General features: G+C 44.0%; 3 protein-coding genes across 3 annotated transcripts; 1 reads left to right on the top strand and 2 right to left on the bottom strand.

The window, feature by feature from the left end:
• Positions 1 to 1421: 1421 nt before the first annotated feature.
• Positions 1422 to 4383, bottom strand: LOC108015036 (uncharacterized). Its single transcript, XM_017081267.4, has 2 exons — positions 4073 to 4383; positions 1422 to 4022 (listed from the first exon to the last, which is right to left on the bottom strand). The coding sequence occupies exons 1-2, from the start codon at positions 4242 to 4244 to the stop codon at positions 1531 to 1533; spliced, it is 2664 nt and encodes an 887-aa protein (XP_016936756.3). The 5' UTR covers positions 4245 to 4383; the 3' UTR covers positions 1422 to 1530.
• Positions 4384 to 5599: 1216 nt separating this feature from the next.
• Npc1b (Niemann-Pick type C-1b) lies at positions 5600 to 11245 on the top strand. The gene is made up of 6 exons (XM_017081867.4): positions 5600 to 6894; positions 7940 to 8241; positions 8305 to 9267; positions 9475 to 9884; positions 9976 to 10130; positions 10274 to 11245. The coding sequence occupies exons 1-6, from the start codon at positions 5719 to 5721 to the stop codon at positions 11036 to 11038; spliced, it is 3771 nt and encodes a 1256-aa protein (XP_016937356.3). The 5' UTR covers positions 5600 to 5718; the 3' UTR covers positions 11039 to 11245.
• Positions 11246 to 11338: 93 nt separating this feature from the next.
• Positions 11339 to 13211, bottom strand: LOC108015084 (DDB1- and CUL4-associated factor 8-like protein 2). The gene is made up of 4 exons (XM_017081324.4): positions 13033 to 13211; positions 11948 to 12673; positions 11733 to 11872; positions 11339 to 11663 (listed from the first exon to the last, which is right to left on the bottom strand). The coding sequence occupies exons 1-4, from the start codon at positions 13102 to 13104 to the stop codon at positions 11393 to 11395; spliced, it is 1209 nt and encodes a 402-aa protein (XP_016936813.3). The 5' UTR covers positions 13105 to 13211; the 3' UTR covers positions 11339 to 11392.
• Between the last annotated feature and the right edge of the window lie 1990 nt (positions 13212 to 15201).

The raw sequence follows: 15201 nt of genomic DNA, 5'->3' as shown, positions 1-15201 counted from the left end.
TTTCCCGCTCACAATCCGCTCAGCAGCGCCGCATTTTCGCCGACTTGCAGCCGGAAAACTGCAATGTGCAAAACTCCGGGCATGCGATTTGAAAATTGTGTCGTCAGCTTGACACAATTTTCCAGAAAACGCGCCTGGAATGGCGGAGCGGGGCGGCGGGGAGTGCCGGCCGAAAACCAGTAACAAAAACGGGAGCAATGATATGGGGCTCCATGGGGGGTAATCGGGATGGCCGGGGCACAGCTTTGCAGCGGCGCATTACGAGTTTTTCGGCTTCGGGAACCGGGAATCGGGATTCGGTTCTGCTTTTGTTGATGTAGGTCTGGATTTTCAGGACACGTGTCCCCGGTGGTCCTGTGGGTGGTTGGGTGGCTGGGTGGCTGGGTGGTCCTTATAATTCACCCGATTTTCGATTTATCTGAAATCTTTTTATTTTGTATGCCCCCTTTTCTAGAATTATATTAAATACACCCATTTTTGGCAATTTAAATATTTAAATTTGCGTGCACGAGTGTGTGAGAGCGCCTGTGAGTGTGTGCGTGCGTGTATGTGTGTTTGTGTGCGTGTGAGTTCAATAGCATTTTGGGCTGGAAAATAAAAAATAAATAAAACCAGAAGCTTGCAGCTGCTGCAGTGAGAGAGAAAATGCCTCTGTGAAAGAGAGAGAGAGAAAGGTGGGAGCGAGACAGTCAGCTTAACAGTCTGTTAACATTTAGTGAGATTAAGGGAAAAGCTTTTAAAAGCCACAAATAATTAGGGAGATAAGTTTAAATAGCCCTGCAAAGTGATCATCTGCCCTTAAGCGATCTGAAAATAAAAAGCTCATCACCAAAATTAACGAAAATTAATTGGTTTAAACTAATAGGGTGTTTATTGTTAAATATATTTAATATCTAATACAATTCATTGAAACAAAAATAATAGTTTTTATTATTAAAAAGGTATATTTGTATTTTTTGATTAATTCAATTTTAAGTTCAACTAATCATTAAAATAATAAATAAATATACTTGCTTTTTTGATTGATTTTTTTTCAAAATGAATTCTTGATTTTTGGAAAAATAAAACAAAGTTAAGTCATTCGTTAGAGCAAAATCACTGGAAATTTAAAACTCAATATTGAATAAAAGAAAACCCCTCGACGAAGTCAACTTTGTTGTGATCTACTTTTTAAGGTACGCAGCACCGATAAGATAGTGATTCGGAAACGATTTCGGCTTAGCCCTACGGATCGTTAGTCGAGTGATTGAATGTGTTTCCAACTGATAAGCATGAGTAAGCGGAATAAAATTAGTGTTTGATTGTCCAGCTAATAAAATATATATGATTGAGTAACAGATACGGAAGAGGGAAAATGATTATTGGTAGATTTGGACTCAAAAGCTTCCACCAATGTTAAAGAAAAGTTCTTGAACATCAGATAAATATCGTAATATTATTTAATTTTATTGGCTAGACGAAAATTTAAAAAAATATTGCAGAGGTCACCACTGAAATTTTACAAAATCATTGGGAGAATGGGTTACTTTTTCAGTGTGCTAAGTGGCAGGGAAAAATACCGCCGTACTCCTTCACAGCGATCTCCATATAGACGGGTTCCGTATGGTCGTTGGTCAGGACCCGCAGATCGTGGTCGTTGAGTCGCATGTACTGCTGGCTGTGTGGCATAAAGTCGAGGCAATTGTGCGACTTGTGGAGTCCCCGGACCTTCATGATCGAGCTCCTGGTGATGTCCAGTCGCCGGTTGATCACCGTCATCACCACATGAACGGGACGCGGCAGATCCATGCTGACCATCCACAGGGCGAGGACATCCTCGTCGTCGAGTCCCTCGAACCGCACCCTTCTACCCCGACCCTCGAGGCTGCTCAGCCGATTCCTGCAGATCATCACGAAGAGGGGCAGGTGGTTGTCGAAGTGCTGGTAGGGTTCCGGCAACTCCTTGTTCCGGGTGGGCATAAATCTGGCCGCGGGCAGGGTGCAGGGCTTACCCCTAACCCCCCCGTAGGCGATCACCGACACGCAGGTGTTCTGGCCAAGATCAAAATCCTTGGGGCTAAAGACCATTAGCACACGCTGATCCTCGAAGATCTCACGCAGCTCAATGCCCGATTCATCCAGGTGCTGGGACAAAAAGTGTCCCAACAGAGTGGCGTTCATCACGGTGGGACACTCACAGTTGTTCGAGGGGCACACATACTTCACCGAGTTGCTGAGGACCGGCTTGAAGGCCATCTTGTGGTCCTCGAAGTGCCTTCTGTATTCCCGATCCGAGGTGGCCTGCAGCCAACGCAACTGACCCATTCGCAATTTGATATCCTGCATCCTTTCCGCTCGACTCTGCTTATCGAACTCGGTCACAAAGTACTGTGTTCTCGCCAGCGTTTCATCCGACTTCTTGAAAAGCGGCAAGCCCGCACAGCCGGCATACAGTCGATCCAAGGGCTGATACTTCAGCTTATCCGCCTGACCGTAGAGTCCTCCGAGGCACTGCTTTTGATGATCCAGGTGACCCCTGCCCAACTCGGTGTTTATCCAGACTTCCGTGAAGGTATCGTTGGAGTGCAGGGGAGCCAGCTGCTCGGTACCATCAGGATCGGGATTGGGATCATCGACTGGATCGGCAGGCTTCTTTAAGCACGACTTAGTGGGCTCACTTTTCAGCAGGGCTTTCAGGCGTTTGTCGAATACCTCCAATGAGGAACTCTTCACGGGATCCGGGGTTTTTCTACCCTTAAAACCTATTAAATTGTTATCGTTCTGGAAGGCCTCACTGCCACTGCTATGACAATCTTTAAGACTTCTGGGCGCCAATAGGGTCTCCAAGGATACACCCTTAGATCTTGAGGTTCCATGGATGGGACAACTATGGCAGGGATCTGGTCGATGATGCTTACCTTCCGGCCCACAAGGCACCCATCGTGAGTTTAAACACATCTTGGATACATTGACCTTCGCGTTTATGGCTTTCTTCTTGGGTAGGAAACATTTCAACGAACAACTGGGCTCGTTCGAGTCCCCAAAATCCATTTCACATTTATTTTTTGGCGTTTCACTGCAGTTAGAGATTTTATAATTTTCTGGTATTGAACTCTTCTTGTTTCCACCTTGAAAACCACATCTAGGTTGACGTTTCTTCGGAACTTGGTTTGTTTTCCCCAGAATTTTGCTTGAACTTTGAACAGGAAATTTGGAACACCTTCGAGTTTTTATCGGATTAGAATTTTGAGATTGGTCCGAAAGTTGAACGGAATCTTGAGATGGTAAATGAGCAACTGATGTTTTCGGTGGTAATCCAGAGGAGGTGAGAGCAGAATATGAAACAGGAAAGTGAGCTAGATTTTGGGAAGAACTTCTCTTTGGTGATTCCTTGGTCAGGTTTGCATGGGGAGAATTTCCTAGAAATCGACTCCGAAACTTGGGCGCATACTTAGCCAGCTCAATAGTTGAAATCTGATTATAACTTTCATCATTCAAGAAAGCTTCTTCTTCCTCTCCCGATTCCGAATGGTCACATTCGTTTTGAATGTTTTCCATTGCCTTCGGAGTTGGGTTTAATTCTGAAAACAAATAGTTTCTAGTTTCGGTTGGAGGACAATCATGTTTTAAAGATGGCTTTTCCTTAGAATCCCATTCCTTTCCTTTACAAGACCCTCCCTGTAATGTTGTTGATGGTTTCCTCTCTTCAGTGCCAGTTCGAAAACCACCTAGGATTCTCCCTTTCGGTTCTTTAGTCTTCTGACCTTCCATAGAGAACAGTTCCAAGGGAGTTAGGGGAATACCCAAGCACTCGAATTGAAGACTGCGCCGAAACAAGTCCACAAAGCCGATTCTCGGTTGAGTGCAATCCTCTGAAGACTGCGAGATTTCATCTTCGATCACTGGACTCTTGGGAATCTCTCCACCCACCTCACGTTTTTCTTCAACCTGGATTAAGACAGGCGGAGGAGGACTGAGATGAGCCTGGATTTGATGGACCAATCTCAAGTAGCCATTGGCCATGTTATCCAGAACTCCCTTTACTAAGATAAAAGTTTAAATAAAATGTATATTAATTATCAAGAAAACATACTCTGTGGTGGCCTTGCAATGGGCTCATCGCCCTCATCTTTCTCCTCCCTGGCATCCTGATCCTTTTCCAATGGGCAATTCCGACTTCCTTGACGGTAACTCCTTCTATTTTCGACGCGCGGTTCTGCCTGATTTGCTGTCCTCAGCTCCAAATAGCAAAACTTCTTACCCATTTCCTTCTAACTAATTTATTTATTTTTTGAAACTTAAAATTTGACCGGATTTTCATATAGATCAAGCAAGAACTGCCTGCCATCTGAAGGATTAAGATAAGGTTATACGATTTAAAAGTTTTCTTGTTGAAAAATATTTACGGTACTGGGTACTTTAAAGTGAATATTGTCATTAGGTTTGACGAATATCGCTTTTAATTCGCTAAAAACCCAAAAAAGCGATTGGCCCCTAGTTTTGACAAGATTTTGTTTGTGCCTTTTCTGATAGTTGGTCTTTCTCAATGAATCACTCATCCGGCGAAGATTAAGACCTACACGCCGACGTTGCCGAGCCTTATAAACTTTACGGCAGTCGAGGGTCTCGAGAGGGTCTCTCCACTTATCATCAAACAAGGGAACAGGTGTTCCAAAAAATAGCCGATTTTATTGTGCTGGCCAGCTGAGCCAGCTGCCAATTCACCCTAAGATAAGCCCAAGATACAGGCTCAGGTGGCTGAACAGGTGCGGTTCCCACTAAAAATTAGTGTAGATAATAATAATAATTGAGGTAAGGGTTACTGTGCATTTTGCTGTTGAGTAACAGGTATATTTTAAAACAATAAAAGTAGCCAATTGTCCTTAACATTAGTATCCAATAAATACATATCATATAGATACCAATAACATGTTTACAGCACTATATATTTTTAAACAATACAAGTATCCAATTAGCTTTAAATGGGTCTGCAAAACATCTGATGATTAGTAGGATCCATCAATTTATTTATTTTAATTATCAATTCTACTTTTACCACAATAATTTATGTGAATAAATGTTGCAAGGTATCTCCAAAAATTTGTCTCCAAATAGATCCTAAATAAATAGAAATCAAGGTAACTGTATAAAACAATGTTTGTTTTTAAATGCCTATAAAAAAATAATAAATCTGTTTGTTAAGCTAACACCTAAGTGTGCCCATTAGATTTTATATTTAAGGTAACACCTGATTATAATAAAAGAATTAAAAATACAAGAGTAACTTTTTGGGGAAGTCCAGTTCTGGGTATTTTGTGCTCAAAACCATTTAACGCCGAAATTGACCTTTAATATCTAATCGTTTTCAAACCACCTGTCGCTATGTGAGCCCTCGCACTAATCCCCGTGAAGATAAGACCCCTGGCATACCCATTAAGTCTGCTCGAACACGAAATCCGAACGATTTCAGAAGCTTATCGCCTGTGGGCGATAAGGGCGGGCGCAATAAGACCGAAAGAAAACCCAAAATGCGGGGAAATCTAATCGGAGGTCGGGCACTCCAGCCGATTTTCGATATAGCCTGCGCCACCATTTAATGTGTTAATGGTCGGTGGATTGCGTTGGGTTTGCTTCAGTTAGTGGGGTGCTGCCGGCGCGAACTGTTTTCACTCTCTATAAGAAAGAGAGTTCTCCAGACTGACTGTATTTTTTTGTAATTCTTTTCTGTGTGGTGCAGCAATGAAAGTGTTGTTGGTCTTTCTGTGGCTTATTGCCGGAGCTTGGTCGCAGAATGAAGAAGAGTTGGGATGCATTTGGTACGGCCAGAGCCACATGATAGGTGCCCACTGGCAGAATCTGGCGGATACGAGACCCGCCAGACCTCTGAACAGCCCCACTGCGGAGGCTATTTTCGCCAGACGGTGTCCCCTGCTCTACAAGGAGTACAAGGGCGAAAGTGGGGAGGACGAGCTGAGCCTCTGCTGCGATGCGGGCCAAATTGAGACCATGGATACGGGACTTTCACAGGCAGACGGGGTCTTCTCCAGGTGTCCCACCTGTACGAGGAACATGGCCATGACCGTTTGTGCCATGACCTGTGCCAAGAACCACACTCTCTTCCTCACCGGCTACAATGCCTCGAATCCGGATGGCGTGGACTATGTGGAGTACATCGATTACAGGATATCGGATGACACGGTCTCGAGGATCTACGACAGCTGCGATGGTATACAGCACACGCAGACCGGACGGCCGGCCATGGATTTGGGCTGCGGGGGCTTCAATGCCAAGACCTGCAACTACCGCCGGTGGTACGAGTTCATGGGCGATGTCAGCGGGGACTATGTGCCCTTCCAGATCAACTACAAGTGGTCGGATGACGCCGAGGAGGGTTCCGAGGAGATCTACCTGGAGCTCAGTCCCCTGAAGTGCGGCCAGAGTTACGAGGACAGCTATGCGTGTGCCTGCATCGATTGCGAGGAGTCCTGCCCCCTGACCGATGCTCCGACGGGTCCCGAGGAGCTCTGGAAGATCGCCGGCCTGTATGGGGTCACCTTCATTCTGGCCTTGGTGATTGCCATCGTGGTCTCGGCCCTGATCCTCTGGGGTGCCATTGGCAAGAGCTCGGCGCCTAGTGTCTGCATGCCCACGCTCTTCGGGGAGTTCTTCTACCACGGCTTCCGCATCTGGGGCACCTTCTGTGCCAAGCATCCCGTCCTGGTCCTGGCCCTCTGCTCCTGGGCCATCGCCGGCCTGTCCTATGGCATCCGGTACATGAGCATCACCACGGATCCCGTCGAGCTGTGGGCCGGCGAGGAGAGTCAGACGAGGATCGAGAAGGACTACTTCGATCAGCACTTCGGGCCCTTCTACCGCACCAATCAGATGTTCATCAAGGCCACCAATCAGACCTATGTAAGCATAATCAAATGGGTCTTATTGTTACACAGAGCCCCTCCTGAAGTTGAAATGCTGGGAAAAATTATAAAAAGACCAATTTTAGCATTTTACCATTTTTTTTCGAAAAATGCTCTAAAATTTATTGTTTCAGATTTAAATGCCAATCGATTGGCAATTTAATTACGAGCTCAACGAGGTATCACATTCCTTATTCCGTTATTTTTAGGCCGTTTTTATGTCGTAACTTAGTCAAATCGAGGCGCACAACAAAAAGAACGACTGATATGAGCAGCTAATAACCAAGGCTATCGATCCATATCACAAATCGGGAAATTTATTTTTGGACCAATTTTCGCATTTTTTGTAAGGGGTTGTATCATCTATTTTTTTCGAAAATTTTTCAAAAATTAAAGTTTGAAGATTTAATTGCCAATCGATTGGGAATTTAATTACGAGCTCAACGAGGTATCACATTCCTTAATCTGACTTCATTTCGCAATTTGTCGACCAAAATACTGATTTTTTTTGTGCAAATATAGGGAACCCTATTTTTTTACGAAAAATGCGTTATTTTTAGGCCGTTTTTATGTCGTAATTTAGTCAAATCGGGGCGCACAACAAAAAGACCGACTGTTATGAGCAGCTAACAACCAAGGCTATCGATCCATATCACAAATCGGGAAATTTATTTTTTGACCCATTTTCGCATTTTTTGTAAGGGGTTGTATCATCTATTTTTTTCGAAAATTTTTCAAAAATTAAAGTTTGAAGATTTATATGCCAATCGATTGGGAATTTGATTACGAGCTCAACGAGGTATGACATTCCTTAATAATTAAAAATAGGAATCCTTATTTTTTGACGAAAAATACGTTATTTTTAAGCCGTTTTTCAGTCTTAATTTAGTCAAATCAAGGCGCATAACAAAAAGACCGCGTGCTATGAGCAGCTAACAGCCAAGGCTAGAAGTTAGTTTTTCATTTTATTTTTTACAAGGGCTGCATGTTTTTTATCAGAAAATTTTCAAAAATTAAAAACCACATTTTTGGATTTTGTACAGTTCACTCACGATGCTCCCAGTGGTCTGCTGAACTTTGGACCTGCCTTCGAGTACAACTTCCTGAAGGAAGTCTTCGAGCTGCAGGAGTCCATTATGAAATTGGGCATCGAGGATAACGAGGGCCTCGATAAGATCTGCTATGCCCCCGTTCAGATGGTTGGCGAAACGACAACGATCGACAACTGCGCTATTCAGTCGATCTATGGGTATTTCCAGCACGATATGGATAAATTTGAGAACTCCTATATCGATAGCAACAACTACACCATCAACTATCTCAACCAATTGGAAGATTGTCTTCGGTATGTCTAATGAAATAGGGTAATTTTTAAGATTCCTCTAACAATCAATGTCATTTCTTGTAGCGTCCCCATGATGGAGGATTGCTTTGGAACGTATGGTGGACCCGTCGAGCCTGCCATCGCTGTGGGTGGCATGCCCAAGGTCGCGGTGGGTGAAGATCCCGACTACATGCTGGCCACTGGTCTAGTGATCACCTTCCTAGGACGCAACCAAGTCGACGAGAGCAAACTGGAGCCTAATTTAAAGTGGGAGAAGCTGTTTGTGGACTTTTTGCGGGACTACAAGAGCGATCGATTGGATATAGCCTATTCGGCCGAAAGATCCATCCAGGATGCGATTGTAGAGTTGTCCGAGGGTGAAGTGAGCACAGTGGTCATCAGCTATGTGGTTATGTTCGTTTACGTGGCCATAGCTTTGGGCCGCATTCGCAGCTGTCGGGGTTTCCTCCGGGAATCTCGAATAATGCTCGCCATCGGGGGTATTGTCATTGTGTTGGCCTCGGTATCCTGTAGTCTGGGATTTTGGGGTTACCTGGATGTGACAACCACAATGCTGGCCATCGAAGTGATACCGTTCTTGGTGCTCGCCGTGGGCGTGGATAATATCTTCATAATGGTCCATACATATCATAGATTGGATCACTCGAAATTTAAGACTACGCACGAGGCAATTGGAGAGGCCATTGGCCAAGTGGGCCCTTCGATCCTTCAGACGGCGGGCAGTGAGATGGCCTGCTTTGCCATTGGGTGTATATCCGATATGCCGGCTGTGAAGACCTTTGCAATGTACGCCGCCATTGCCATACTCCTGGACTTCCTGCTCCAGATCACAGCTTTTGTCGCATTGATGGCTATAGACGAGAGGCGTTATTTGGACGGAAGACTGGATATGTTGTGCTGTGTGAGGAGTGGAGGAAAGAGCATCAAAAGTGATGAGGCGGTCGAGGGCGTGGAAAGAAGACCCAAGGAGGTCGGCTTGCTGGAGTCCACGTTCAAGAACTTCTATTCGCCCTTCCTGTTGTCCAAGTAAGTAATCATATGTTCGAGAAGTAAGATCTAAGCATATCGTGGATTTTTACCAATATCCCCATTTACTTACTACCCACTTTTATTACTCTAATCTTTTTAGAGTGTTTGTAAAAAATCTTTTCCATGCAAACATGTGGATAATATTATATCTAGAAATTACTAACACCCGCTTTTATATACCGCCCGCTTTCGTTCCCATATTAGACCCGTGAAAGTCTCCGTGCTACTGATCTTCACCGTGATCACTTGCCTCTCGCTGATGGTGACGCCCTCCATTGAGAAGGGCCTCGATCAGGAGATGTCTATGCCAAAAAACTCCCATGTGGTGAAGTATTTCCGCTACATGGTCGACCTGCTGGCAATGGGAGCTCCGGTCTACTGGGTCCTCAAGCCCGGCCTCAATTACTCGGAACCGCTGCAGCAGAATCTCATCTGCGGTGGTGTCGAGTGCAACAATAACTCACTGTCCGTCCAGCTCTACACACAATCCCGATATCCGGAAATCACGGCACTGGCCCGACCCGCAGCCTCCTGGCTGGACGACTATATCGATTGGCTGGCCATCAGCGATTGCTGCAAGTACAACGTCACCACCGGTGGATTCTGTTCCAGCAGTAAGTAAATTTCCTAAGGTTGCGAATTATTTTACTATTTACTTATTTGTAGCAAGTTTATAGCAATACTGTATTTAAATAATTTTTTTAGACTCAAAGAGCGAAGATTGCCTGCCCTGTGAACGGGGATTCACTGAAAATGGCCTAAGACCTGATGCCGAGACCTTTAACAAGTATATACCATACTTCCTGTTCGATCTGCCAGACGCTGAGTGCGCCAAAGCTGGAAGAGCCTCCTATGCTGATGTGAGTAGAGTTTCGACTATACCATTTATAAAATATTTTATCTACCCTGAACCAATAACCAACTTATAAAAAAGTATTACAATGTTAAATCCTTATTTGCAAAGACTCGTACTCAAGTGATTTAAATCCCTTTGTTCATTCAGGCCGTTATCTACACCATCGACGATGAGGGAATGTCCACTGTACTGGACACCTACTTCATGCAATATTCCACCACATCGACCACCTCGGAAGAATTCTACTCGCAGCTGCGGGAAGTGCGAAGAATTGCAGGAGAGATAAACTCGATGTTCAAGGAGAATGGTGTGGATGCGGAGATATTCGCATACTGTGTCTTCTACATTTATTACGAACAGTATCTGACGATCTGGAAGGATGCCATGTTTTCGCTGGGGATGTCCTTGGTGGCCATTTTCTTGGTCACTCTATTGATAACTGGATTGGACATTACCTCCACGTTTATCGTACTCTTCATGGTCATTTGCATATTGATCAATATGCTGGGAATGATGTGGGCGTGGAGCATTAATCTGAATGCCATATCCCTGGTGAATCTGGTGGTTTGCGTGGGCATTGGAGTGGAGTTCGTGGCCCACATTGTGAGGTCCTTTAAACGGGCGGAGGGCACTGCCCAGGAGCGGGCTCGTCACTCCCTAAATGTGACAGGAAGCAGTGTCCTTTCGGGCATAACCCTCACCAAATTCGCGGGCATCATTGTCCTGGGTTTCTCCAACTCGCAGATCTTCCAGGTCTTCTACTTCCGAATGTATCTGGGCATTGTCCTCATCGGAGCTGCTCACGGTCTGATCCTGCTGCCGGTTCTCCTCAGTCTCCTGGGACCGCTTGACAAATTAGCCAGGAGGCCAAGTTCCGAGCCCATTACACCCACCACCATCTCCGCCAACTGAAAGGGATCACGTATCTATGTCCCCCATAAAAAACATATAATATATCTTAGTCTGTAGAGTGTGCCTGCTTGTGTGTTTGCCTGAAATCTTGTGTGTGTCTGACTAAAACGCTCTGATTTTTTCCACTAACAATGTCAAAATGGTCGAACAAAATCGATAAGGACAACTAAAACTTGAATAAAATAATTTATGCCAACCTAAAAAAAATGGAGTATTCAAAATTTAAAATTGATAAACATAGTATATAATATTTTCTACCTTGATTCAAAACTTTTCCTACTATGTGGCTTAAGTGAGTCTTCTTCGGAGGTAATAATCTGGATTTTATTGTATAAATATATAACTAACTTATATTTATGATGGCTTGGGCATTGAATCTAACCCATTTTCGGTGCCCCCCTGTGGAGCCCATATCTTTATGGCATGCTCCTCCTCCGCGCTGGCCAACACCGGCAACCATGGATGTGGTTCCAAGGCATGGATCCAACTAATCGGCTTGGAACTTGTTTGCTTGATCATGGCCTCAGTGTTTCGATCCCAGATAATAATATACAGGCCGAAGTTAGTGGTCATTACAAACTCGGATTTGGGACCGAAAAACTGCGAAAAACCAGCGGATTGGTTCCTATATAGGGAAAAGAGAAGGTAAATGACAAGGTTCACCCAGTAATTTTGTGATGTATCCTACACATACCAGCGCCCCTCGTATTTGTGTAAATAATCGGCATTCCAGTCGCGGCTGTTGAACAAATAGATATCGGCATGGCTGTAACCGACCAGGATCTCACTCCCGCTATGATTATACGCGACGGAGCACATCCAAGTAAATGGGGTCTGAAAAAGACACGAGAATAGGGATTATGTGAGTTTTGTAGACCCTATTTTCAGGGGCTATTATTATTCACTCACATCCTCTGCACGGAAGGGGCTCTTCTGCGCCAGGAAGGTCGATGTATTCCGCTTGTCGTAGACTCGCAGTACGTCGTCCGATCCGGCGATGCAGATTTCGGGGGCGTACGGGTGATGGGCGATGCTGAATATCGGCATGTGGCGCTGCTCCGTTTCATCGCCGTAGCGCAGCAGAGTGGTGGACACATGGGTGCGAATATCGAAGTGCTTCAGGTGCGAGCCGCAGGTCATCACCTCGAAGCGACTGCGCGGCACCACGATGAGCTCTTCCACGCTGTCGTGGGTGTACAAGAGCTCCGACTTGACGGCTCCCCCCGAGGGCGGGATGAGGGACCTGTGCACCTGGCTTCCTTCGCTGGCGCACACGATGTCCAGGCCGGCGCTGCTGTCCAGGAACTTGATCCCCTTAATAGTCCCATAGGGGCCGGGAATGTGGCGGTGCAGGCGCTTCTGGTTGGCCCAGTCCCAGACGACTATTTCTCCTTGATGGCAGCCGGAGCACAGCAAATCGCCCACCCGGTTGAAGTTCAGGGATGTGCCCCTCTTATCGTGGCGGAACTGCTCCGTCAACTGCTCCACGGCCTGGCGCGATCCATAAAATGCCTGGTTAAAGCCCTCTGCCGAAGTGTGGGCTCCACGCCACCCGATCCTGTTGGTTAGGTTCAGCTCCCTGTGGTACATCTCTCGGTTTATGTCCCATGAGTACTCTTTCTTCTTTATCTCAGCCTGCATGTTCGTGAGCATTAGTAAGTATTAATTAAAAGCTGAGCTTATTACTACAAAGTGAATACATTATAAGGACAGTCAAATTAACATCGACTTCGTTCCACTTATCAACCGCGAATTCTTCGGAACAAGAGAAGACAACATATATCACTCTTGAATTTCTGTAGATAACTAATGAAGCAACATGACAATAACGATTTTATATTACACTAAGGGACCGTTGTGTGAATGGTTCATCTAAATTACTCAAACGTTAATTATGAATTTATTTTATTTAAGAGTTGACTTAAATTAAAACCTGGTGGCTTATTTTAAAGGCTTCTACTATTCTACCTGCTAAAGCTTGTTACACCACTCACCGAGAGTACCACATTACCACTCGAGGTCCCGGGCTGGTCTTCCAGGCTCATTTCACCCTTAATTTCTTCCATAATCACTATTTTCGTTTTTGACTTCGACTTGACTCCCAAATTAATAAAATAAGAAAAAGCAACACCAACTGTATTACAAATGACAACTCTTCCAGGAACTACTAGTGTGACCATTTAAGGGAAACCAAAAAAACGGCAGATTGGTGAAAGACAAGGAAAAACGAGATGCCACCTTCCTTAATTAAGCACCATGACAACTCTGTGTTGATTTAGTAACGCCAGAGAATCAGAAGAGAATAATTGGTTCATGATGGATCCGCGATCAAGTTTGTTTTGATACACGCTTATGACTCATTGCGAAGTTGAAAAAGTGAAATATTCTACATTAAGAACTGAACAATTTGAACACAATTGAATACAATTTCAAATATTTTTTTGGCCCTAGCGAACATTTTTGAGTCACTTTATAGGTAAATTCCTTTTTATTTCATACGCGGTTTTGGTTTTCTCAAAGTCTTGGTATGCTCATCTCATAGTAAGGGGTAATAAGTCTCTGGTTCCGATTGGAGCATCACAGCAGATAGTAACTCAGCGGTTACCGTGATTAATAAAGATAATTTTTCTTTTCGCTTTTAAGCCGTACGTTTGCCCCAAGACAATTGTCGGTGGGAGGTTGAGCCCTTTGCCTTTCGCCCATTGTTTATCGTCGTCGCACCTTTGCTTTTTATGGCTTAAAGCGACCAACTGCCGCGTGCGGCGTTAAAACAATAAACAAAAAGTCGCACAAACCAACGATTTCCGGACTCCACGGCTTATGGCCAACCCCTGTTTATCCTGACTCCTGGTATCATGGTCTCTGGACTCTTGGAATACACAAAACGTCTTACGCCTTTTGGGCAGAAGTTTAGTTCAGATTTTGTAATGGTATTTCCTGGCCCGTTGGGAAATCCTAAATGCCCTAACCCAATGAATTGATGATTGTTGAGTATTTCGGTGGGTCCTCACATTTTTATTGAATTTTAAGTAGAAATAATATTTCGGAATATTAATTTTAAGTTTTGATCGTACTTAATTTTGAGTGTAGGTAAAAAGGGATTTATCTTTACCTTAAAACATCATTTTACCTCAGATCATTTTACAATTTAACAAGGGATAATCTTTTTAGGAAGGAGATTTTTATTTTTTAATTGTCAAGAGCAACAAGATAGATTAAATGTGGATGTTTGAATTAAGTTTTATGCAGAAATGATATTAAAATATAATAAAATATTTAAGGTATAATATAATTAATAATTAATTAATGGAAAAAATAGGGTTGTTTTACTTGCCTCTGACGATTGAACAGTATAAATAAAGGTATAATTTTTAAAATAATTTTACAATCTATTTATTTTTTATTTCAAGGAGTCCTACGGGTAAGGAAATCATGCCGTTCGTCAGGACTCTAAATGGGCAAAAGGAGTAAGTTTGCCTGATGACGGCTTCCTTGCTTTTAACTGCTCTCGCCGCCTGCTGGCCAAGTCGAGTGTTCTGCGGCTTATGGAAACCAGACACACACAGAGAAAAGCTGGAAGAAAAGCGTTTAACCCTCAAAATGAGTCGAGTGTTTTTAATTAAAATTAATAAAGTTTAGAGTGGTTTTTCCGCATGCACCGTGGTCAGTAAAACCAAGCAATTTGGGGGTGGGCGCTACTCCGGCTTTTCCCACTTTTCCCGTTTTCTCCCTCAATCATAATCACCTAATGAGAAATGTGTGCGGCATTAAGATTCATGCCTCATCGAGTCTCCGGCACTTCAAAAGGCCGACAATTGAAAGGCATAATTATAAATGTATCAACTAATGCATATGGCAAAATCAATTAGCAATTACCAGCACACCCACATCAACAGATGAAGTGCAAATTGAGTTGTCCGCAGATGTATATATGTTTGCACTCGTATTTACGCATATTTCCGTGACTGTACATGTGCGTGTGCGGGTCAGAATGTTTTTCATCCTCCACTTAATTGCCATTCAAAGTGCTTTAACAATGCCAAGTGCTAATGCCAAAAATGAACCCAATGAGCTGGAACATCTCGGCCAGAAAATCCAGAAAATAAACACGTGAACGGCTCCCATCGAATGCCCAAATAATCTTTGAGTATTTTTTAGATTTT

The sequence above is a fragment of the Drosophila suzukii genome, chromosome X (genome assembly GCF_043229965.1).
Source record: "Drosophila suzukii chromosome X, CBGP_Dsuzu_IsoJpt1.0, whole genome shotgun sequence".
Lineage (NCBI taxonomy): Eukaryota > Metazoa > Arthropoda > Insecta > Diptera > Drosophilidae > Drosophila > Drosophila suzukii.
The sequence above is the reverse complement of the archived record's forward strand: the minus strand, read 5'-3'. Positions and strand labels throughout refer to the sequence as shown.

Excerpts from the sequence above, each read along its gene's own strand:
- LOC108015036 (XM_017081267.4), bottom strand. The coding sequence starts at position 4,244 with ATGGGTAAGAAGTTTTGCTATTTGGAGCTGAGGACAGCAAATCAGGCA. Across the intron at positions 4,023-4,072 it reads CATTGCAAGGCCACCACAGA|TAAAGGGAGTTCTGGATAAC; the intron begins GTATGTTTTCTT and ends CTTTTATCTTAG.
- LOC108015084 (XM_017081324.4), bottom strand. The coding sequence starts at position 13,104 with ATGGAAGAAATTAAGGGTGAAATGAGCCTGGAAGACCAGCCCGGGACC. Across the intron at positions 12,674-13,032 it reads GTGGTAATGTGGTACTCTCG|GCTGAGATAAAGAAGAAAGA; the intron begins GTGAGTGGTGTA and ends ACGAACATGCAG. Across the intron at positions 11,873-11,947 it reads GCCCCTTCCGTGCAGAGGAT|ACCCCATTTACTTGGATGTG; the intron begins GTGAGTGAATAA and ends TGTCTTTTTCAG.
- Npc1b (XM_017081867.4), top strand. The coding sequence starts at position 5,719 with ATGAAAGTGTTGTTGGTCTTTCTGTGGCTTATTGCCGGAGCTTGGTCG. Across the intron at positions 6,895-7,939 it reads AGGCCACCAATCAGACCTAT|TTCACTCACGATGCTCCCAG; the intron begins GTAAGCATAATC and ends GATTTTGTACAG. Across the intron at positions 10,131-10,273 it reads GAAGAGCCTCCTATGCTGAT|GCCGTTATCTACACCATCGA; the intron begins GTGAGTAGAGTT and ends TTGTTCATTCAG.